This window comes from Porites lutea, chromosome 3, assembly GCF_958299795.1.
Source record: "Porites lutea chromosome 3, jaPorLute2.1, whole genome shotgun sequence".
NCBI lineage: Eukaryota > Metazoa > Cnidaria > Anthozoa > Scleractinia > Poritidae > Porites > Porites lutea.
In genome coordinates this window covers 43,592,917-43,616,253 of record NC_133203.1, presented here as the reverse complement: position 1 = coordinate 43,616,253, position 23,337 = coordinate 43,592,917, and the positions used below count along the sequence as shown (strand labels likewise).

Here is a 23,337-nt window from a genome sequence, read left to right as displayed (position 1 = left end):
CATGACGTCTTGGTCATCTGGTGACGACGTGCACACGGAAGCTGGCAGAAGATGGTTTATACATTGATGTCTGCATGGTCTGCAGTGATGTAAAAAAGTTTATGAAAAAACCTTACATTGTGTCTGTTTTAGACGACAATTCACAATGTCAGAACTTGAACCAGCCTCCACTAGCGCTCCTACGAATTCAACCTCTACAGAGACAACTCAAAACGCTTCAGAAATCCCTGGGAAATCAGAGAATCAACAGCACCTGTACATGGACTTCGCAAGCGATGTTCCTCCAGTTTTGCCGACTGATTCACAATTGGGAGGAGATGGAATTAAACCAGATAGTCAAGTAGTGCGAAAGGTAGATCCTCGCCAACAATGGATAAACAAAGACTCGACAAAACCTTACTATTGTAAGCTTTGTGACTTCAATATGGAGTCCATGGAGGTTGGTGCATTCTAGGAAATCTTTCATTTTAGCTTGTTAATTTTTGTGTAGAGACAAGTTCACTTCTTTTACTTAAGTACAGAGTGAGTTATCAACAGTCATGTAGAACTGAAAATATAAAGATTTTAAAGATTTTTGCTGAAAGGAAAAGGACCATAATGTGGTATTTATTTAGGAAATTGCTCCTTAATTAATTTTGTGTAAAGAAGAGACAGAATAATATTATAAGAGAGTTGTTTTATTTTGCCTCCACTACACGACCGAACAAACAAAACAACACTTGGAGGCATGGGCACGTTGGTCAGCCCGGGCCATGATACACTTTATTAACTCACGTGAAAAACTCCACTGTTACAGTGATTCTAAGAACATGCTACAGCCGGACAAGTAAACCCGAAAAAACCAGCTATTGGAATAATAGGGGTCATGTAACCCCAACCCATGCTATGGTATCTCCTTTGGGGTTATAAGGCAAAACTAATAAAATAAGCCTAATAACATGAAGACGAGCAGAAAACGAGATGCTACATAAAATAGCTAAGAAACATAGTACAGATGGTAACGAAATTAAGGCTAACATAATAAGTGAAAACTAAACTAAACAAAGCAAGTTGATGCGGTGAGGCTGACCGTAGAATGACACGCATAGCTAAACGGTCACTATATCAAACCCCCTAACCGTGATCCCTCGGGTGCTATGCTAGAACCCAGTTCTAGTTCCATGGATTAGTCATGATAATTAAGGTGACTCCATAGTTATAAATAAAAGCAACTCTCTTTGGGGTTCAATTCTTTGGGTCTTAATTGCCTAGACCAAGGTGATATACACCTCTACCAACTTGTGGTTGGGAAAAGAAAATAATTTGTTTATTGTGTCTCACTTGCTAGCCAGCTATAGCTTGCATAAATATATAAAACATGGGTCTGGCACTGAATTTCTGTCCCCAAAAAAACTTAACATAGATTTACGCTGCAACTTTAATTAGCAAATACTTTCTGTTTGTTTTAGAATGTACTTGACAGTTACCTCGCCCTACACCCTGCCAATCAAACTATTTCCTGATTAAGATCTGTAGATAACAGCTGAATCATGGCAATCATTAACAAATTGACCCTCAAAGAAAAAATGGTAAATTGGTCTATCACACAGAAACCAAGACGAATAACATTTTTTACATTTGGGTCTTGTTTTTTAGAATTGATGTATTATTCGTTCCTCTTAGGTGTTTCAACATCACTGTATGAGTCCACGACATATTAAACGAGCTATTGAAGAGTTCAACATCAAATTACCAAAGAGATTGGAAGAAAAAGAAGAAAAGAAACCACCTCCTGAATTTCACTGTCAGGTTAATAAATCTTCTAAGCTTGCACAATATTAATTTAATGCACCATTTTATTCCAAGGAGATGGTGGAGACGTGTAACTGTGATCCAACTCATGAGTCTTAAAACCAACTTCTATTTAGCAATGAATCAATAAAGATTCAGTTTAAAGTCAAGTATTGTTTTACAATGAAAGACAAAATGACTTTGCTTTTAATATGTTTAAACCTTGAGTGTTAAGTACCGGTAAATGGCAAATAATTTTCTACAAGTGGAGGCAGCAATGTTACTGGCTACCGACCCAGTCTCTTTAGCATTGCCTTTCCATGGTGCTTTGTTTTCTAGTGTACTTGTACATTATTTTTCCACTTGAATTCTACCTTTAAAGCCACCACTACTTCAGAGGGGCTCAATGGAGTTCATTTCTTTCTTTTCAAAGATTTTTTGTAGAGACATGTATTGTACCATTTTAACTTTAGAGTTAAGTGTGAGAAAAAGAATTAACCATCTCCAAAGTTAGAACAACAATGATAAAAATTATTGTTCTTATTGTATCATGCTAGAAACATACATGTACAGTTATGTACATGTAAATCCTCATGCAAGAGTTTTGGTAGATACACTTTCAATTTTATAAAAAAATGATGGCCTTGAGATTTTTGGATAGAAAATTAACAATAACTATGCAGATAACAAGTTTATGCTTTATTGGAATTCTTTGTTCAAAAAGTAACTAAGAAAAACTAATCAATGGTAATTTTTGTTATTTATTGTCACTCAATCATGCTAATTGGAATTTTAGCTTTAGCAGGTGTAACATTGTTATTATTATTATTATTATTATTATTATTATTATTATTATTATCATTATTAAGCCATGCCATGTTCTCAAATTGGAATTCTTTTGATTATTATTACCATATAAATTTTCCACTTTCTAATCCTTAAAGTATTCCATCATGATCTCTGTATATGAACAGAGTTTATCAATAATTTTGTATTATTTTAATACATGCATTCTAGGTGTGCCTTGTGACATGCAACAGTGACACTGCTTGGAACTCTCATCTTCTTGGGCAAAAGCATAGAAAGGTACATAAAATACAGTTAAAGTTGTAATTTTTCTTTAATTTCACACCCATAGTTGAGCATTAGGGTAAAGATTGGGCCTTGCATATTTTCTAACATTTTTAATTACTAACTCGCCAATCATTGTCATTATTCTTGCTCTGCCTGCTGTTTCACCATCCATCATTGATTCAATTCAAAGGATAAGGAATTTCTCCACATTCTTGTGAAAGAGTCTTATTAGATTGCATAAATCTCAGTCTTTTTTTTACAGTGATTCTTTTCTTTTTGTTTGGTTGGTTGCTTTTGTTTTGTTTTGTTTTTTTAAATAATTATCTTTCTTTAGTGACCACTAAGGGTTGCTTAAAATGAGATCCTACAGGTTCTTGTCTAATAAATTATTAAGTTGTTTTGTTTATTTTTCAAGGAACCCTTTCGATTGATTAAACATATACAATATCATTTGTTGCATTTTCAGCTGCTTGAGAAACAAGGGGCAGAGAGAGCCCTGCAAAAAGCTCAAGAAAAAAGCATGTTGTTCAACAATATGAATACAGGATTTGGCCGGGGTGCTGGTAGAGGGGCTCCTGGGAGAGGTGGTGGTGTGGGCCCCATAAAAGGAGGATCCTATAATCCTGGACACATGCGTAAACCCTATGAGAAGCCTATGCATGCTGTGCAACAACCAAGTCCCAGTGGTCCGATTGGTGCAAGAGACTTTGCTACCTACCCAGAACCCCTTATAGGTGAGTTATGCATAATTTCTACAGCAACTCGGTATTGCAATGCTTTGCTCAAAAGTAAAATTATAATGGTAACAAGCACTACATGTAGCTTGTTGCCTTAATGATTACAGTTGTCATCAAGTCGAGACCAGCTTAATATACCCTGTAAATCATACCAATTCCGGGCTGTGCTCTAAGTAGTAGTGCCCAATGATCTTTGGCAATTTACTTTTTCCCTTGGGCAACGAGGATACATGTATTTGAGTAGGTGGAATGCGATGTATGATCATGTGATATGGTAGTCCCGAATAGGATTGATGTTGACAGTGACTTTAACTTTTTTGACAACCTGTCCAGTAGTCATCATCAGAGTCAATAATTACCATGCAGGTTGTTAGAAGGTCCATCACTGTCAACACAGTCCTATTTAGGAGTACGCCCACCTGGAGAGTTATAATCCACTTACTTGTGAAAATAATAACTCCTGAGTTCAAACCAAATGCAGGGCTTGAAAAAAAGTGCCGTCTGGTAGTCCTAGACTACTAGATTTCCCTGCCTGGCAAGTGATTCTGCATACTCACTTGCCCTGGTTCAGGCAAATCATATTCTGCTAAATACTGTAACAAACAAAAGCATGCAATTCAATGACCTGGGGAAAGCTAAACATGAAAACAGCTTCTCCAAAGGACAAGCTGGAATTGAGTTTTTTTAAGCCCTGCAATTTCCATTGAGCATTCAATTACAGTACACTGTATGTTCATTGTGTATTCAATGCTATATACATGTAATGTGAATAGTTCAAATTTGAACTTTGTCTTTGTTAGTCATCATTGCATGTAGCATAACAATATTTTACATGTTCTGGATGACTCTCTTACTGTACAAGCAATCTCTGGCAGACAGTGACCATCCTTGGTGTCTATCTGCAGGGGTTTCAATAAAAATTGAAGTAGCCAGCAGGTTTGAATAGAGTAACCGACAGTATCAACAAGGGGCCATTAGCCCCCCCTTTTGAGGGGGTTGAGGAGGAGGTCTGGGCATGTTCTACCCCAGAAAATTTTAAAATTTCAAAGTCCTAAAATGCAATTTTCAGCATTCTGGGGACTAAATTTGAGGACAAAAGAGTGTGTATTTCATTCAAGAAAATGTTAATCTTTCAATTTGTCAGTTTCACAATCAATTCCTGATGATGAAAACTAAATTACGTACTTTTGCATGTAAACAAATTCTGTGTAAACATAATTTATAAAGAAACTTGTGGAAAAATGACTGAAATATAGGGTTCACATGACTAAAGCAATGTAAAACCAGTGGGCCTTCATGAAAAAAACATCATAATTATGTTTTATTCAGATTTTGTGATATTTTTTTTCTTTACAATGCTAATTAAACTAGTTGCTTCTTCTTTCTAGAAGAAAGTAGCTGACCTCTATCAGCCAAGTAGGCGACACATTTTGTCGGCCGTCAGTGCTTATTGAAACCCCTGTATTGATTTTGGGACTGGGTAGAGACAGCACTTTGCTTGTCCATTCCCATCAGGCTGGTCTGTGCCTACGTAAAGCTCATTAGAAGAAATAACCAATTACATGTACTTTAAAATGATTTTAGGATGGAATCCATCAGGAAATTGAGCAATGTCATCTTTCAGTGGACGAAAACCTAGTACCAGAATAATTTAAACAATATCGCATTTTTTAATATTTTTCAAGGGCTATAGATATAATTAGTTATCTGTAATAACACCAAAGACTATTTCTCATGAGAGCCTCAAATTTCACAAGAATTGTGAAAACACAGGTAAAATTTTGAAAATTTCATGTGTAAGATGTCATTTTGTGAAATTTGACATTTATTTTCTCGGGCTCCCATAATAAATTTTTCGTTGATGTTTGACAGATAACTAATAATTAGTTATAAACATCAAAGAAAATTTATTATGGGAGCCCGAGAAAATTAAATGTCAAATTTTGCCCTTGAAAAATGAGAAAAAATTATAATGTGATATTGTTTAAATTATTCTAGGACAAGGTTTTTGTCCTCTGAAAATTAAAATTGCTTAGTTTCGTGATGGATTGTGTTGTAATCCACTGTATGTGGAAATGCTGACTATGTTGGTTGGTAATAAAGATACCTTGTCATCTTGAAAAAGTGGTTTTTGTACATTAATGTGTGCTTTTCTAAAGTACATGACTGTACAAAAGTCTCACTGCACTAATAACTACAGTAGTCGCTTATTCAATTTTGCTGTTACCATACCCCAAGCCAAGCCCAACCTGGTAATCATAGGGTTGGGGCTAAGGATACCCACAACATAACTAGCATTAGTTTCTTGTGTGTTATATGGGAGCCATATTCACCATTATTTAATGTACCACTCTAAACTTGGTACAAGAGTAGAACAGTACTACATGCATTTCTAAAAAAGTGATTGTACAGTAGCCTATATGGCTGTTATAACCATGAATGGCTCTGTTAAGCTCAAGAGGTATAATGTATGTAGGCTTGTACCAGTAACACTCAAACAAAGCTAAGACTTCTTTGAATCCCTTCTCAGGGATGTGCCCAAGGGGTAGATGGTAACAGAAAGGACTGAAGGCACTTATCCTGTGAAAGACAGATACACTCCAGAATGTTTGATGACAGTTATTACTGTGTTAAGCTGTGTATAATCATGTAAAACATGGTAGCTAAAATTTTGAGTCAAGATTAAGGAGAAAGAAAACATACACAGGCAAATACAGTAACTTGATTAAGGAAGTTGATACATGTAGCTGATGTGAAAGTGCATGGCAAGATGTCTTGCAGTTGTTTAGGTGTAAATGCTCACTCTTTGTGGTACATTTCCACCTTTTCACAATCTGGAGTGTTATGCCACTTGTTCTGTTGCTGTAGGCCTGGAGTATGTTACAGAAATCCAGGTTATAGGACAGAGCCCGAGGTACCACTGCGAGCTGTGTGACTCCAAATTTGATCACAACTTGAAGTTCCCTCACCTTGTTGGAAGCAAACATCGTTTCAATGTGCTGGTGAGTAGACAAGACCTATGAGATGTTTGTACCCATTAAAATGTGACAAATGCCTTAAGGTGGCTATGCCATTCTATTTGCTGTCTTTTTAGAAAGCAAACGTTTTTCACATCAGTTGAATTCCAAAAGTAATGGTGTAGTAGTGTTCAGGGCTGTCATTAAGAGCCGGGGCGGGGATTTCCCCCAGCTATCATAAATGCGGTACCCTGTTACTTTCATTGGAATAATGAAGAAAAATAAGACCAGAAGAAATCCCTAGCTGTTTGATTCCCCTCATACTTACTGTATTTACGCGGCAACTTGAAATCTTAGTGACAACCCTGTCGTGTTGTTATCCAAGACTATATTTAAGCACTGAATCTGTTTCCTGTCATTTGTTGCAACAATGACAAGAATGGACATGGATTAAAACTTGAAAAAGTTGGGCAATGTTTTCAAGTTTTAACACCCTTTCTGCAAAAATCACCAAAGAACTTATTATGGTTAGTGCTCCCTGGTGAAATTTGTTTGATATCTTATTCATAACTCTACTGGGGCATTTTGTATACCGGTAAAGGCAATAAGCATTGACTGCAGAACAGAATTGCCCTAAAACAGCAGTATCTTTCTTTTAGAGACTGGCAAAATTATTTACAACAAACAGAGTTCAATTCAGCACCATTACAATGTACAGTGTATATACAACATCTGAATCAAGTGCTGTATTTAATTTGAGTCTGCTAAAAATAGGAGCCGAAATTCAACTTCTGAGGCCCGTAATCACAGCTTTGCACTTCCTTCCAATATCAAGTAGTTAAGACGGAATCCATCAGGAAATTGAGTAATATTAATTAATTTTCAGTGGACAAAAACCTTGTACCAGGATATTTTAAGCCATATCTTATTCTTTTTTGCCCTTTTTAAGTGCTGTAGATGTAATTAGGTTTCTGTAATAATGCCAAAGACAATTTCTTATGGGAGCCCGAGAAAATAAATTTCAAATTCTGCTGGAATTGAGAAAACATAGGGAAAATTCATTTTGTTAACCTTGAATCTTTTGAAGTTTGTTTTTTTGGGCTCCCATGAAATCCTTTTCTTTGAGGCTATTTCATATAACTTATTACATTTATAGCCCTTGAAAAGTGTATAAAAGAATGCAATATGCTTGAGATTATTCTGGTACAAGCTTTTTGTCTACTGAAAATTAAAATTACTCAATTTTCTTACGGATTCTGTCTTAAAACCTTTTTTCAAATTTATTGTGACAATTCATTTCCAAAGACATGTTTGAGCGCTGAAGGAAGTTTTTGAATGTTTTCTTTATAATTATTCACCTTTTCTGAGTAAAATATTCCATTTTGAAATGGGGTTAAAGAGGTCATGAAGTTCAATGATTGTTTGCATGGGATTTCCTGAGAATCTGAAGTCAAGTTACTTCAATTAAAGTGTATCTTAAATGGTGATGAATTGTCAACTTCACAAAATGATGAAAGATGGTTATGTTAGAATTTTACGGGTACATTCTGGGCTTACAACATCTGTCCGATTTTACATTGATGTGTGAAAAGTTTCCTGTAGAATTGACAGGACTGGTTTTACTGATCAATGGATGAAGAATGGAAAAGAAAGAGTTGTGCCCATGTACATTTTTGTTGCCCACAAGCTTACAGCTTTAGATCCCTCTGACTTGGACATAAACAATCTTTTGTTTAGTTTCTGAAGTTTACCTTGGCTCACTAACTTTTCAGATGTCAATAATTCTGGTTTTCCCATGTAGAATACAATAAAAAAAAGACTTTGCACTAGAGAGTTTTTTTACAGGTCAAATTCAGGTTAATTTTTTACAACTTAAATTTAATAGGTTGATTCTTGATTTCATCTGTCTCCTAGCCCTAATATTATTCATGAATTAGGGCTAGCAGACAAAGAAAATTGAGAATCAACCCGGGTTAAAAAATTTTAACCTGAAGATAGTTTTGACCTGTGACATTTACACAATAGACCTGTGTCACTCAGTGGCCATTTTGTCTCAGGAGGTTTAAAAAGCTTTGCTTATGCACGGCTAGCCTCGTTCTCTCTATGAGGCTAGCCGTGTATAATCAAAGCTTTCGAAATCTCCTGAGACAAAATGGCTGCCGCGTGACAATGGTGTAGTACAGGTGAGCCCAGTTTGCATTGTGACCTGTAGACCTTTCCCTTTTCTTTCAAAATGGCATTTTTTACTTAAAAGTGCAAAACATCAGGTCCGGGTTGTTCAAATGTGGGATAGCGCTATCCACCAGATAAATCACTATCAAGTGGATACATGTAAATATTGGGGAAACCAATTGCGCTCTCCACTGGATAGAGATTTATCCAGTGGAGAGCATTATCCACCATTTGAACAACTAGGGTCAGACATTCTGTGATTACAAGACTGGTGTTGAAAGTACTTACCTATGGCCATCATGGCTCAGATGTAAACCTTGGTCTGGCTCTCTCTTTACTCAAAGGGGATAAGTCATGCTATCTTTATAAATAGTTAAATGGTTTTAACATGTATTGAAGTCCAATGGTCTTGTTATATTTGAGGCATTGAAACTGTTTATTTTCATCCTCTGCTACTGGTGACAGGTGAACATGGACTGAAATTTGCAAACAGTGGGCCAATATTTTGTTTTAATGGTGGGCCAGCAAAAATCACCAAAACATTATTATTTTAAGTGTTCCCTGAAGAAATTTGTCTTATGTTGTCATAAATCTACAACAGCATTTTGTATATGGGTAGCTTTTACATGCAAAATAACTGCAAGTAAACCTACTCTGGAGCAGCTTGATCATTATTCAGTGGGAAAGCAAATCAAGAGAACAAGAAAGTAAATGAAAAAAATCAGGCAGACACTGCCTCTTGATATGAGGTACAATATATTATTATTATGTAGAAATGGAAATCATTTACCACTGGTTTGTTGCACTCTCTTGTTCTCTGTAACCTTGTTTTCATGAATTGTTTCCTGGCTTTTATCACAGGAAACAAAAAGAAAATACAATCAAAAGAACTTCCTTACTGTTCATTTCCCTGCTTGCTAATTGCATATACTCAGCAACTTAAAATTTTAGTGAAAACCCTGCCAACTGAAAACCTTTCTCATAACATTATTAATTATCATATTTTAACCCAGTTATATGATTAATTTATAATTTTAATTTTCGTTCATTCAACATTGCTCCCATCATAAACAGTTACCAAATGTTGTACCTTCTTGAGGGAATTCTCGAATTTCATTCACTTTTAAATGTTTTTAACCTTTGTGGATTAAATGATAAAAATTAAACAATTCTTCTGTCCCTCTCACAGAAAGAGAAGGTACCAGAGGTTGCTCAGAGTGTCCGTGGCGATGTCAAAAAGAGGTCAGAATTGTCCAGTAAGCTCCTCGAGGAAGCAAGTAAACTTGAAATGATGGAAGGACGACAGCAGGTGAAAACCAGAACAGAAAAGAGCCCGTTTAACCGTATCAACAACCAAGCTGCAGGTGATGTGGGTGGATTCAGTGGGAACTTCAAGGGGCAGCAATCATCTAGAGGAGGTCAGTTGACTCTCAGTGGTGCCTAGCATCAGTAGGGAGTTTTAGCAACGACGACAGCTACGCTAACGAGAACGGTGAAAAAACAATATGTTTGATTAGGAAAACAACAACTTTGCACGTGCATCACGCTTTTTTGTACATTTCTTTGCCATCACTGCACGACTACGATGTGAAAATGCCTAATTCACGATTTCTGGAGAACGTAAACAAGCGAAGACGAATTTTCCCTTCTCTTTCTAAACTTGAGTCCGGTCCCCAAGAAATCAACTCCAGCGAAATTCGCTTACATTTCACATTTTCAGGGAATTGGAATAAACGCAACAAAGTTTGAAAAAAAGCGAATTCATTTTTAAAAAGACTTTTTCGCTGCTGTCGCCGTCGTCGATGCTAAAGCTCCCTAGTCTTACAGTGCAGCTATTGTCAACGGGGCCACCAAGACAAAGTTGACTAACTGGATTACAGGAGAATATTAAGTACAGTGGTTTTTTAGCCAATTAGCAAATCATAAGTAAACAGCAAATTACTCGAAGGACAAAATTTAAATATTGATGGCAAATGTTTCAAAGAAAGAAAATTTACCATTAGACAACGTTTTTCTGTCTGAAACTAAAAGAAATATAGTGCCTATGAGACATATTTGTTTGTTACAAACTGTTATTTTGTTATCAAGCAGCTATTTCTTTGCTATCTGTTGACAATGGTGGCCCCAGTTTCAGTGGACTTGCTCTACTCTTTGTTTACTGCAGTGAATGACCAGGGCATTTGTTCTTAGTGTTGCCTTACGTGATTCTCAAAAGAGGTTGCAAAGGCTGAAGGACACTCAAGGTTATTTTTGTGAGTGAATTCTGCTGGCTGGCTGCCATCAGAAAATGCTTTGCTGCAAGTTTGTCTGTGGAAGGTAGAGTAGGGTGTACAGGGTTGAACAGCCCCTTGTGACACCAATCAAATTTTGATCTTTCAGGAGGGCAACAGTGGCAGAATCAAAGAGGAAGAGGGCAGGGTGGTGGGCGTGGCAATCAGATGGGTACACGTGGCAGAGGACAGACGTATGGAGACAGACAGAATAACACACGTGGTGGAATGCAAGGTGGGCGTGGTCGAGGAAACCAGCAGGGAACCCCATATAATTATAACCAGCAGCAATCAGGATCTTACAGAGGCAGCAGAGGCAGAGGCAGAGCTAGAGGAAGAGGAGGCAATAACCAGAATCAGTCATGGAATCAGAACTTCTCTTCTTACAACAATGCACCAAACCAGACATTTGTGGACAGTTCTTACGGTGGTGATAATGATGGTTACCAGTGGGATAATAGTGCACAGGGGGGAGGGTAAGCGCCTTTTAGGTCATTATACTGGAAAAGGCTTTTTAACAATTATTCCTCGAGTCCGAATGGGCTCTGAGTCAATAGCCCATGCCAATTGGCCAAATGGGCTATTGACTCAGAGGCTATGAGGGCGAGAGGAATAATTGTTTTTGTAAAATCTAACTAGTTGATCAAAAATATCGAGAATAAAAAACTTTTAGCTAGTTAAAGCTAGACTTTAATCCTTTTTTGCCGCCAAAAAGCCCGTGCTTTTCGCTACTAGTGGGCTATAACATATAGCCTAGTAGTACCTCAACCAATCAGAACGCAGCATTGATAATAGACCACCAGTTGGATTTTACTAAAATCTTTTATCAAAATAATTCTCTCTACTTATTCTTTAAGGTAATGTATGGACATCAGTCTGGATGTTTGAGTGTGTATTGGTTAATGTATGTGACAATTTTTCTTCACTCATTGCTTAACCATTGTTTTGACATTGCCTTGTATCGTACAGGGAGCGAATGTTGCCACCAGAGGCATTTGGATCCAGATCTCAGCCCCAGTCACAAGGTCAGCAGTTTATCAGCTATGATGAACACTATGATGATTACTATGGCAACCAGAACACTTCCTACGGTGGCTCTAACTATGAGGTACAGTAAATAACACCTTTAATTTGGTGCCCTTTATGAGTTCTAGAAGTCCTGGCTCATAGAGAAAATTGCGCTTGATATTTGTTCAGGAGCTTTAAGGAGACTTTGACAAGATGCTTTGCTCGGCCCCGCTAGCATTAGTGCTATAAATACTGCCGAGGGTAAATAACGGAATTATTGTTATTATTATTTTTCAACTTGGTGTGAAGGCAACCCCCAAAAATGTTTGTTTTTCCTGAATGAGGCCTCTCAATTCATTGTCTTGATGACCTGTGCATGTACAGCTGGTGTATCCACTTTTCCATAGCTGATATCCCCTATGCGTTGCAAAATGTATTACTACTGCTGCTCATTCTTTTTAGTATATTGAGCCATACGCCGACCAGAGCACATATTCCACTCAGAGCGCTAATCAACAACGTTTTCAGCCACCTGCTCACACACCAAGTGCCAATGTTGGCAGCAGTGTAGGCAGTGATAGTGGTGGAGTTTCCGGAAAAAGTAACGTCAGCCTTCTGCAGGGAGCAATAGCAGATTTGGTGAGTTAAATATTAAAATAGCTTTCTCTTCGTGAAGTACCAAATACGCGATGAGTGAAAATAGGAAATAGCTTCAATAGAGTTTTATCAAAATTCTAACAATTTCCCTTGTCTTGCCTTCTCCGCGAGGGAAATTGTTAGAGTTTTGACAAAGCGCAGGTGAGACACTGGCGGACTGTATTTCCTAATTTCACCAGTATACCATTTGATTAGCTTAATAATGTTAATACTAGTAATAGCCGAGGTTACAGAGGTGCGAGTGACATTGCTCGAAGGTAAAAACCCTTTAGCTCTAACGCTGCGCTTTGCGTTAGTTTCACGTGATAGATGCTCGAAATGCGATGATGCTCGAAACTAAATTGTTGCATGCGTCCCGTAGGACGCAAAGATCGATTGATTGATCGGAAGACTTTTTTTTAGAATATCCTGTTTGGGTGATTTCTGTGGCTGTTCTTGTGGCTGTTGTTAAACGACGCTTATTTCTTTTAGGGCGCTTTCCATTCACCAAAAATTCCGGTTTGAAATTTCGGAAACTTCACGTGCTAAATGGAACGGTACATTCCGGCTGCACAGACCCGACCCAAACTACCGCGCGTTTTGTTATCGTGGCTTTGCAGCAGACAAGCAGACTCAAAATTACACTCTAAAAGAGAAGAGTAAATACCGCTTATATCCTAAAGAACACTCGACTGTCGAAAAGGGGCGGTGGAAAACTAAAGGCGAAGGAATCCTATTTCGTGTAGAAAGCCTATGAATGCAAGTTAAGGTAAAAAATTCTCGTGAATTGTAGCGATTCGTTTGTCGGAATATTCCGGTCGGACCAAACCGAAATGGTCCGTTCCTTTTGATGAACCAACCGAAATTTCCGGAATTTGGGGTTGAATGGAAAGCGCCCTTAGTCTTTGTTGTGCTTTACAATGGAAGGAGTATATTTTTATTTCAGTATACCGTAATACACAGTTATGGAATCTGTCTTCAGATTAACTGTGTGGTTACAAAAGACCTAGTGAATCATTGTTTTTTTTTAACTGGGACTCAATGTTTCTGGACTGGGACTCGTGATTTTTCACAAGATGAGTTCCAGGACTCACCAGCGGATTTGATATTACGTGTGTTATCCAGTTAGGAAAAGGGGAATGTTAATCAGTAGCTTATTCATGTTATTTTATTGCAAGAAGTGCACATGTGGCTAAAGAAGAATGATGACCTAAAAGGCCGAGTTTTAGCAGCTCTCAGTTCTGTTGGGAGCCTGCGATGGACAGAATGCCTGAAGCGATTTACTAAATAACACTGACTTCTGAAAGCCAAGAATGTGTGGTATCTAGAAAATTTGAAGTAAATGCCCTGATAGCATACCCGGATCAGTTGATGAAGGGACCTTACTTATTGTGCCTAAAATCTACATAATGTATGGATTAAAATCAACGTGGATCTCTCCAAGAGATAATTACTCATTGATTTCCTTTTATGTTTGCCTTTTGTGTGTGTTTATTGTTTAGGGAAAGCTTGTTAGCAGTGAAGAGGATGCTTCAATGGCCTTGCAAGTGTCCAACGCCCTAACGCAAGCATTGCTACAGTTTCGTATGAACAATCTTAGTAAAGAGGTATGTACAGAGCGGGTTTCACTGGTTTCAGTTGCGCGAAAAGAAATATCGAGTTTCATTAAGACATATACAGTGGAAGCTCCAGGGGTACCCAACGAGAATATAGTTCAAAACCACTTAAACATAGCATTGTTGAATGTATGTTAGTATTTAAACGGTAGATATAGGCATATTTTTCTCCCCTAAAAAATTTTCATCTGTTCGGATTTCCTAGCTGAAAGTCTAGTGATCCGAAAATAACAGGGATCAAAACTTACCTTTTCGAAAATTTCAGCCAGAAAAAAGGCTGCCGAAAATTCTAGGTGACCTTTTTAGGGTAAAAAACTGTTAAAAATGAGCAATTATACCATTTTTTAGATGTTCGAAAATCCTAGGAGAGGCAGACAAGCAAGAAATTTTACAACAAATGTTCCGAAAATTGTAGATCTCAAATCGTCTTCCGAACAGATATTTTCCGAAAATTGAGGCTGGGTGCCTCTGGAAGCTCTCATTAGCCGCCACCTTGGAAATTCCGCTGGTCGTAACTAGAGCTGGCCGCTTACGAGAACAACAACAACGTCAATTTTATTGCACCAATAGTAAAAACAGAGTTAGAATAAGATTATAACAAGCTAATAATAATTTAATTGTGGTACTGGCTGTCTGGAATAACCACAGGGCTAAAAAGACCAGACAGCCGATGAGCTCTCGTAAGCGACCGAGTGGTAAGAGAAAAGAGGGTGGTCGAATAAAGAGCTTGAAAAACTCATTAATAATCACAAAGAAACAACAAAAGAAATCAGTATTAAATTAGTGTCTTTATATCTGATAAAGACACGTCTAAAATTTACGTCCGATATATTTTGTAGAACATTAGCGCAGTGTGCAGTTTCATTAAAGTGTTGATTTATACGAATAAGAGTGGTCCCGTACGAGAACTTAAAAATATAGGAGAAGTCCAGTTGGGTAATCCCAAAAGTGGTCGCGGTCGCTTACGAGAGATTTTCATTACAAAGCTTAAATCAAAGTTCCAACGGGGTTTCACAAAGGTGGTCGAAACTTGAGCTGGTCGCTTACGCGGGTGGTCGTGAGGAGACTTGGACTGTATTACACTGCTTTCTCAGTGTCCTTAACTCTTAAGTCAATTACCCAACCAGCCAGAAGCAATTGCAGAATCAACTTTGGAACAGTGTGCATCAGTTTTCCCGCGCTTCGCATGGCGACATGTAGTCTCTCCGTATCAGAGATTCAGAAATATTTCGACTCTTTGGGTCTGACATAGCGTAAGGTTTTGTATTCTTCAGCACCATAGACTTGCATTGGGTATGTTTTATATCACTCCTCTCTTAGAACCTCGGTAAGGTCTGAAATAGAGTTGGGAAAAACACACATTTTGGCCTGAAGTCAAGTTTCACAAAGCGTTCCGCACACCCCTTCTCGAATTTTCCATAAGTATCTCTCCTCCCCCACCGAGACAACAGACATAAACATTATAAATTCCACCATTTTTGGCTTGTTTTATTCACAGGGCGACACCAGTACTGCTGCGAGCACTGCAACACACATGGACGCAGGACCATAAATTTGTAAGTGGGACACAGCGTTTTTCAGGGCGTTTGATAGTGTTGCCTTTACGTTCAGTCTTTCGCGCCATTTTTTCCACTTAAATTTTTTGCCATACGGCCTTAAGAATTTTCAACAGTTTTAGTAGCTCTTCTGATTTACTGGAGGTGTTACAACACTTTTTCATTTAATACGGCTGTAATGGTACCAAATATAAACCTGATGATTTTCAATAAAGCCGCAGTAACTATGTTTATAATGGTCTCAGCGCTTATTTTGTTTATTTACTGGTTTGGTTGATCAAGTATCCCTTTTTGTGAAAATGATAATAAAAATTTTTCATACATTTAAATGTAAGAAAAAGATTTAACACTTAAAAGATCGTCGCGGTTATTACAGGATTGATAGCTCGGTGAAAAGAAGACTGCACCGGTATCGCAGAGGTCCGAATTCTGTTTAAGCCTGAGGACCCAGTTGTTCCAACGCCGGTTAGCGCTAACCCGGGGTTAATTTTAACCCTGGTTTCTTTTTTCTTTTTATCAAAAGCACTCTCTCGGATAATTTTCTCTGTTCTTTTTAGAGTATCCAATCATCAATTGCAAATTGTAGTTAAAGGGAATTAAAGTGAATTTGCTTTTTAAGCTCTTATATCTGAGTTCAAATTTCGCACTAATCCCGGGTCATCTTAACCCAGCTTCGAACAACCCGGCCCAGATTTTAGTACGTAACTCTGATGATCTTTTATATATTAAATTTCCCTTTTTCTCCACAGACAGACAGAGAAGAAGAAGAAGAAGAGGTTATAGATGAATTTCAGCTGATGAAAGCGATTTTAACTGGACAGACGAAAGAAAACTGTTTTATCGTGATAATAAGGATAATTCATTTTAAGTTAACAAAAACGTGTAATTTTATTTAGATTTTAACAGAAATAAGTACACTTGTTACGCTTGGAACCACTAACACATTGATTAGCTGGTTTGTACAAAGTTTTCCTTTGAAGACTAATAAAACTGGTAAGATGTGTTGTTGCAGCTTCACACCAAGCAAAATACCACGGTGAGATATAAAAGCGCCGGATATACACAAAGAAGTACTTGATGTGGAAAAAAATGTCTGAGCTTCGCAATAATTCCGACTGTTGTATTATAAAGTCGAATCTCCCGTAAGCGACCACCCAAAATGCGAAGACTTAGTGGTCTCTTACGGGGGGGTGGTCCCTTTAGTTACGAGAATCGAACCACTGGGGTTTCTTCCGAGAAATCTGTACACAATCATCTACTTTAAGGAAAAGAGATTTATTTCATGCAATTTCCAAGTAACGATATGTATAGTTCCATGTTGTTACTAAGGATCTTCGTATAGCCTGCGAGCAAGCTCTCCTATTTGGGCGAGTGAAGCGAGTCTCGCGAGAACGCGCGAGCGAGCGGCGAAGCCGCCAGGGGCAGAGGACACTCCTTTCCTCGGCCCCTCGCTCGTGCGTTCTCGCGAGGCTCGCTTCGCTCGCCCAAACAGGAGAGCTTGCTCGCGGGCTAGTCTTCGTATATTTCAAGTAGGATAGTACACACACAGACCATAAGAGATCAGACAATTTCGTCAAGTGGTCGCTTACAAGAGGTTAAAAACAATTGAAAATCGTTAAAGAGAGCATAATCGCAGACCGGTAAATAGGGCACCGGAAGTAGCGTTTAGTGGTTTCCGCGCGCTTTCCTGTCGTCAATTAACGTTCCCGTTCTGTTGCTAAATCAGCCTACTATCTTTTCAAGATGTGGTAAGACGGCATATGTGCCCCCCCCGGGTAATGCTTCATTCAAGCATGGTTATTGGCTATCTTTAAGCACGCTTTGTAGAAAACCCGGTAAAAAATCACAGATGATAACAACAGTGCTACATTTTATGTTTGAACTCGTGTGCACAATCTTTTGTTTTTGGGGATCCAAACCTCTCACTCGCTACCTTAAATTGCCGCCTCCCCAGACTTTTTCCTTGGCTTCCTCCCTTGAGTCTCGATTTAGCCCTTGTAGTTTGCGAAATATCAAGTATCTAATATACGCCTTTACGAAGCATTTTACATTAGAAAGTGCAAGCCTACACTCAGTTCCGGGGAGGAATGAAGTGAGACATTCCATCATTAGAGCGTTATTGCGGAGCTCTGACAAGCGAAGCGCGCCTGCGGAGCACCATTGCTAAGTAAATCTACCCATCCCAGAAAATTTGGTAATCACGTGACCGTACACCGCCGGCCCGTCCGTCCGCACTACAGGGCAACCAACGTTCAATCTCACACTTTCTAGCTAGTTTGGGAGCACAGGAAGACTTATATTGCACACCATCCTCGGAGACCCAGGGACAGATAGTGGGGGCGAGGGAAAGTCTAAACGGGCGGAAAAATATGGCACAAAAGAAAAGTAAAGAACGGCCGTTCTTTACTTTTTTTCGTGCCTTATTTTTCCGCCCGTTTAGACTTTCACTCGCCCCCACTATCTGCCCCTGGATCTCCGAGGATGATTGCACACATATTGCACATCAATGTTGTGATCAATTGACAGCTGTCAAAACAGGGTATCCGCTGACCAGTATCACCTGACCGTATCGCGGGCTAAGGTGTTGACCCATCGAGGTCGAGTATCTTTTTGAAGTTATCCACTGACAAGTTACTAGTTTTTAAAGGATCGCAGGCTCAAGTTTAATTTTTCTTAATACATGTGAAATATGTTGCGATGTGAAGTATATGAAATAATTCATTTTTTTTTTCATTTTTGTTGTGTTTTATATGTGTTTTTTATGTTGTGTTTTATATGTGCCGCACAGTTAAAGTTTTAATTTCAAACTGACCTCGGAAGCTAAAATTCAGCCAGTTTTTACAGGCACCAAGGTCACGCGTTGGTCGTGAGAACCGGCTAGCCGTATAGGTGCTTTTGGAATTTTTTTTTAACGGTTTCGCTAAAAGCCCACGCGTGCTTCGATCGTCCTGAATATTGAATGAGTGGAATTTGTATTGCAAAATCGTGAAATACTGCATACTGCACCGAGGTCTGTATGATAAAAACAGCGCCTCATGGTACTGTTTCATGTCAGATGTGATGTATAAAAAGTATAAAAGGTTGGTTTCACGTCCCCAGGCTTGTTGGCAAGATTTTGTAAAGTAAACTTGTCGAACGCAAAAAATTCGGCCTGATATGTTTTCCAGGCCTAATCTCAGTACTGTGATCAAGAGCCATTATAGCTCTTAATTAAATGTGATCGAAGATGTTTGCTATTTTTTGGGTGTACATATAAAGCTATCAACTCGATGTAAGATTAAGTTCACTCTTAGATGGACTGTCTGCAAATTATTTTTCTCTAAAATCACTTAGCCTTTCCCTCAAAAGTCACATGAATGTGCTCTAAAGTTAACTGATTTGTGGAATACAAGTTTATTGTTTGATTTAAATTATAAATTCTAGTTAATAAGAGCTTCGCTTTTAGCCCTGGCTAAATCTATATATTATGAAAAAAATAGAGTAACAGTTCAAGCATTTTCCTAAGCTAGTAGCATGCTCCTGGAAAATACAGCACTGTTTTTGAACTTAATTATCGTTTTTTTACTCACTTAACATTTGATTTCCTGAGAAATCATGAAAATTTTGTGTTGCATCTAACGATTTTCCACTAAATTTAATATACAACAACAACAACAACAATTTATTAAGGTATTTCCATATCTATACATGGCATTACCTATCTAATACTTATGAATAAAGTACAAATATATCATTTATAAATATATGGCAAAATAAAAAGATTATATTCTTTTCTGAAATAACATATCATGTCTGTAACGCATACATTCAAAAACAAAAGCAGCAATTGATCTACAAACAGAGGGATCTATACTATTAAAGAGAAATAAAAGTTTTGAAGTCACATCTAAGTCCTTGAAAAGTGTATATCTATCAGATATTTCACTGAAGAATTTTAAACGTAAATTGTCATAAAGTTTGCAGAAGAATAGAAAATGAAGTTCATTTTCAACTTCATTCGTCTGACATAGATAACATATTCTTAAATTTTCGGGAGTTTTAGGTACTGTGTGTCTGCCTGTTTCAATATGTAATCGATGATTTCCTAGTCGAAATTTATTGAGTGAGGTTTTGTGAAGTGGATTTTTAATCATATTTAAGAATTCTGCTTTTTTATTATCGTTCTTAAAGGTAGTATAAAAATTCAATTTTCTATTTGTTTTAAGGAGGGTAAGTTGATGCTCAGTTAGAGCATTATTGATGTTTTGCTTGATGTAAGAGGTGAAGACTTTTTCGTTGTTTTCATTCAATGTTATGGCGGTTGCGTTGTACTTGCTACATATAGTTTTTATTTTCTGCATCAAACCTGGCTGGTTGTTATCGGCCATTTCCTGGGAGAGTTGTAGACATTGTTTTGCTATGTTTTTATCTGGCATATTTTGTAAATGAATCCAAAATTTAATAATTGAGGTATCTATAGTTAATTTCAGCGGTAATCTACCTAGTTCATTTCTAGCAGCGACGTTTGGACATTGTTTATTTACGCCTAAGGACTGTTTGCAAAAATATATATGCGTTTTTTCAATTATGTCTTTTTCCCAGGCGTTAAAATCATCTTTAGTATATATGCCCCAGATTTCAGATCCATATAAAAGAATGGGGAGGAAAAGCGAATTGATGAGTTTATTGGTTATGTCAATTGGTAGTTTCAAGAAATCAAGGTAGCGTCGTATCGCAAAAAACGATCGTCGTGTTTTTTCTTTTAAGTTTATTTTACACACATTGAAGTTCCCATTTGTAGCTAAATTGATACCGAGGTATGTATAATTGTTAACAATTTCTATTTTGTCATTGTTTATCTTAAAACAATATTTGTTAAGGACTGATTTTCTACATTTCTTTTGAAAAATCAGAACTTTAGTTTTCTTTGAATTAACAGATAGCAACCATTTGTTACAATATTCAGCGAGCACAGAAAGCGCTTTTTGAAGTCTTATGAACAGTTTTATTAATAACAAAGGCGATGATGTCTACAATTATGATTATGATTATCATAAGGGCATTGTAACTATGCAATAAGGAACAAAAAACTGACATATGCATACATAGTGAATGCACACTTTAACTTTAAATTGCCTTAAGAATAGTTTCTTTCATCAAACCAGCATATCTCTGGGCCATGGTTTCACTTGTTATGTTGCTGTAATATACAACTGTCCAGAACAGTTGATCATTAAATGTGATAATACTGTTGGCAAATATGCTTCCTTGTTGGTGTTCAGCAGTGCAGCCAAAGCTGGCTCTTATAATGACGTCATCATCAGGAGATCCATGTAGAAATTTACAGTTACCTAGGTTATTGTAGACAATCAAGTTCTTGGAACGTCCTCCGTGCTCGTCGTCTTTATTTGTTGATTTAAAAAGGCGACTCAACATTGGAGCCATGTAATCAAACATTAGTGCAATTTTCATGTGCTCATTCTTTTTCAGTTTAGCATGGATATCATTGGATATACTCTTTGCCATACACCAGAATTTGACAATATCAGGTGATCTGATAAAAGAGTTTTTACATGAAATGAAACCTAAGTATGGCCTTGCATATTCATTTGGTACTCTGTATTTGAAGAATGGTCTGGCATTCACTGTTATCATGCATTCTATTTCAAACTCATTCTCATCTAGCAAAGTTGCCATGGCAACACCACCTGCTGCCTGAATTGCACCTTGTACAGTTGTCTGATGTTCTTTGCACTTCTGTAACAAACTTAATGTGTCCTTCTTTGAGAACTCCAAAGGAATAATTTTGGTTCTTGGTTGAATTTCAGGATTCCTTTGCACCTCAATGCCATATTTTTGGGTAAAGACATTTCCCTTTCTGTTCATTCCAAACACTACACCCATCATGAAAACAGGAAAACAGGGTAGCAATGAAAAAATATTCAAAGCTGCCGTCATTAGGCAGTGATACCATTTAGACCGAACAACTTCATGTAGGTATACATGACATGATGGTAGTAATGGCATTGATGACACTTCTGGTTCTTCATTGTTAGATAACCTTTCTACATAGTTAATGAATTCTGCAAACATTCTAGTCAAAGATGGTCCATCTATTATTAAATGATGAAAACCAAATATGCAAATGCACTCGTTGGGGTATGAAGTTGTGTCCCTAATTTCAGTGCCTGGCTTGTACCTTGCATTTGGCAAGAAAATCAGCCTCCAAAGAGGGCCATTTTCTGCATCAAATTTCTCCAACAAACTCTCTTCCATGACATTTCTCCAGTCCCTTGTACCAAGTTGTCGAAAATCAACTTTGTCCATTTCTTGGAAGCAAAAAACTCCATCTTGATCTTTTCTAATGCACATGCGCAGCATGGGATGTCTCTTTCTAAGAAGTATCATTGCATTTTTCACCACAGATTCTTTTATCGGCTTCTTGGAACTTAACACCACAGCACGGGCAACAATAAGTGAGCCATTTACATCATGAGCTATTCTCAAAACATGTTCAGATGACTCAATAGGGTGCCCATTTTCAGAGAAAAACTGCTTTTGGAGCCTTGTTCTCTTAACTGATAGTTTGATCCAGAGTATGGTAAACAATATTCCCGCAACTCCTGCTGCTACTGCCCAGGCAACCATGATGTCTAAAAAGAAGCAATTCTTTCATTAAAGGTCATCAAGATACAATAGGTAAAGAGAAACATGAAACTTAAACTATGGCTATTTGTAACTCAGAAAAAGTTAGATTTGACCCTCTACATATCCCAAGTGGTCATTTGCTTTACAGAATTGCACCTATTGCAACTTGTGGACGGTAAATGCAAATTTGACCCTGCGAGAAGAGGTTTCTGTCTTGCACGGCTTTTTGCGTTTACAAAGTCGTTTGTTTGACATGTCTGTCACGTAGTTAGATATGCGAGAGAAACCTCTGCTCACAGGGTATGCAAATTTGAATGTCAAGCAGATATCTCCCTTTATTTGTAGGTGGAAATTGGTGAAAATTCTTGATTGGTTAATTGGAGACAAAAGAAAAACAAAAGATACCAGAAAGATCAAGCTATGCAGTCTTGAAGTTTTTTTTGCATGGGTACTTAATTCAGTTACAGCATTTCTCATAACTTTCCTCCATTAATTAAAAAACGTTGGAATGAAAAGTCTGAAGCAAAGCTTAAAAAATCTTGATAGTAAAAAAATCAGGGTGCCCAAAAAGGCAAACATCTGAGAAATCAAAGGCAACATTTTGTCTCCAGCAAAATCCACAGAATGAAGGGTAAACATGATCAAGTGCAATTCATAACCCTTCACATTCACGTTTGTTTTTCTTGCATTCTATATATTCTACTGGCTTAAATCCTTAAAAAATTTATAAAGTCAATGGACAAGAGATGGAAGCTACGCCAACGTATTATTTGGCCGGTAGGTACACCAGTTTGTTAAATTTTGTGGTATCCATAACTTATGTGTTTGCACCAGCTTATGTCCACTGGGTTAGATCTCTTCCGGGTCTGTGAGCTAACCAGTGTATAACTATGGGCTCCAGGGATTATTTAGGT

The 23,337-nt window shown here is 37.6% G+C and overlaps 2 protein-coding genes across 2 annotated transcripts; one reads left to right on the top strand and one right to left on the bottom strand.

The window, feature by feature from the left end:
- Positions 1 to 26: 26 nt before the first annotated feature.
- Positions 27 to 15,796, top strand: LOC140931195 (uncharacterized). Its single transcript, XM_073380959.1, has 11 exons — positions 27 to 439; positions 1,663 to 1,788; positions 2,788 to 2,856; positions 3,311 to 3,578; positions 6,450 to 6,583; positions 9,900 to 10,128; positions 11,090 to 11,456; positions 11,950 to 12,088; positions 12,451 to 12,627; positions 14,127 to 14,231; positions 15,739 to 15,796. The coding sequence occupies exons 1-11, from the start codon at positions 146 to 148 to the stop codon at positions 15,790 to 15,792; spliced, it is 1,962 nt and encodes a 653-aa protein (XP_073237060.1). The 5' UTR covers positions 27 to 145; the 3' UTR covers positions 15,793 to 15,796.
- A 3,640-nt stretch (positions 15,797 to 19,436) lies between these two features.
- Positions 19,437 to 22,423, bottom strand: LOC140932364 (uncharacterized). The gene has a single exon (XM_073381980.1). It carries the CDS (start codon positions 22,421 to 22,423, stop codon positions 20,903 to 20,905), a length of 1,521 nt encoding a protein of 506 aa, XP_073238081.1. The 3' UTR covers positions 19,437 to 20,902.
- Between the last annotated feature and the right edge of the window lie 914 nt (positions 22,424 to 23,337).

Excerpts from the sequence above, each read along its gene's own strand:
- LOC140931195 (XM_073380959.1), top strand. The coding sequence starts at position 146 with ATGTCAGAACTTGAACCAGCCTCCACTAGCGCTCCTACGAATTCAACC. Across the intron at positions 3,579-6,449 it reads CTACCCAGAACCCCTTATAG|GCCTGGAGTATGTTACAGAA; the intron begins GTGAGTTATGCA and ends CTGTTGCTGTAG. Across the intron at positions 12,089-12,450 it reads ACGGTGGCTCTAACTATGAG|TATATTGAGCCATACGCCGA; the intron begins GTACAGTAAATA and ends CATTCTTTTTAG.
- LOC140932364 (XM_073381980.1), bottom strand. The coding sequence starts at position 22,423 with ATGGTTGCCTGGGCAGTAGCAGCAGGAGTTGCGGGAATATTGTTTACC.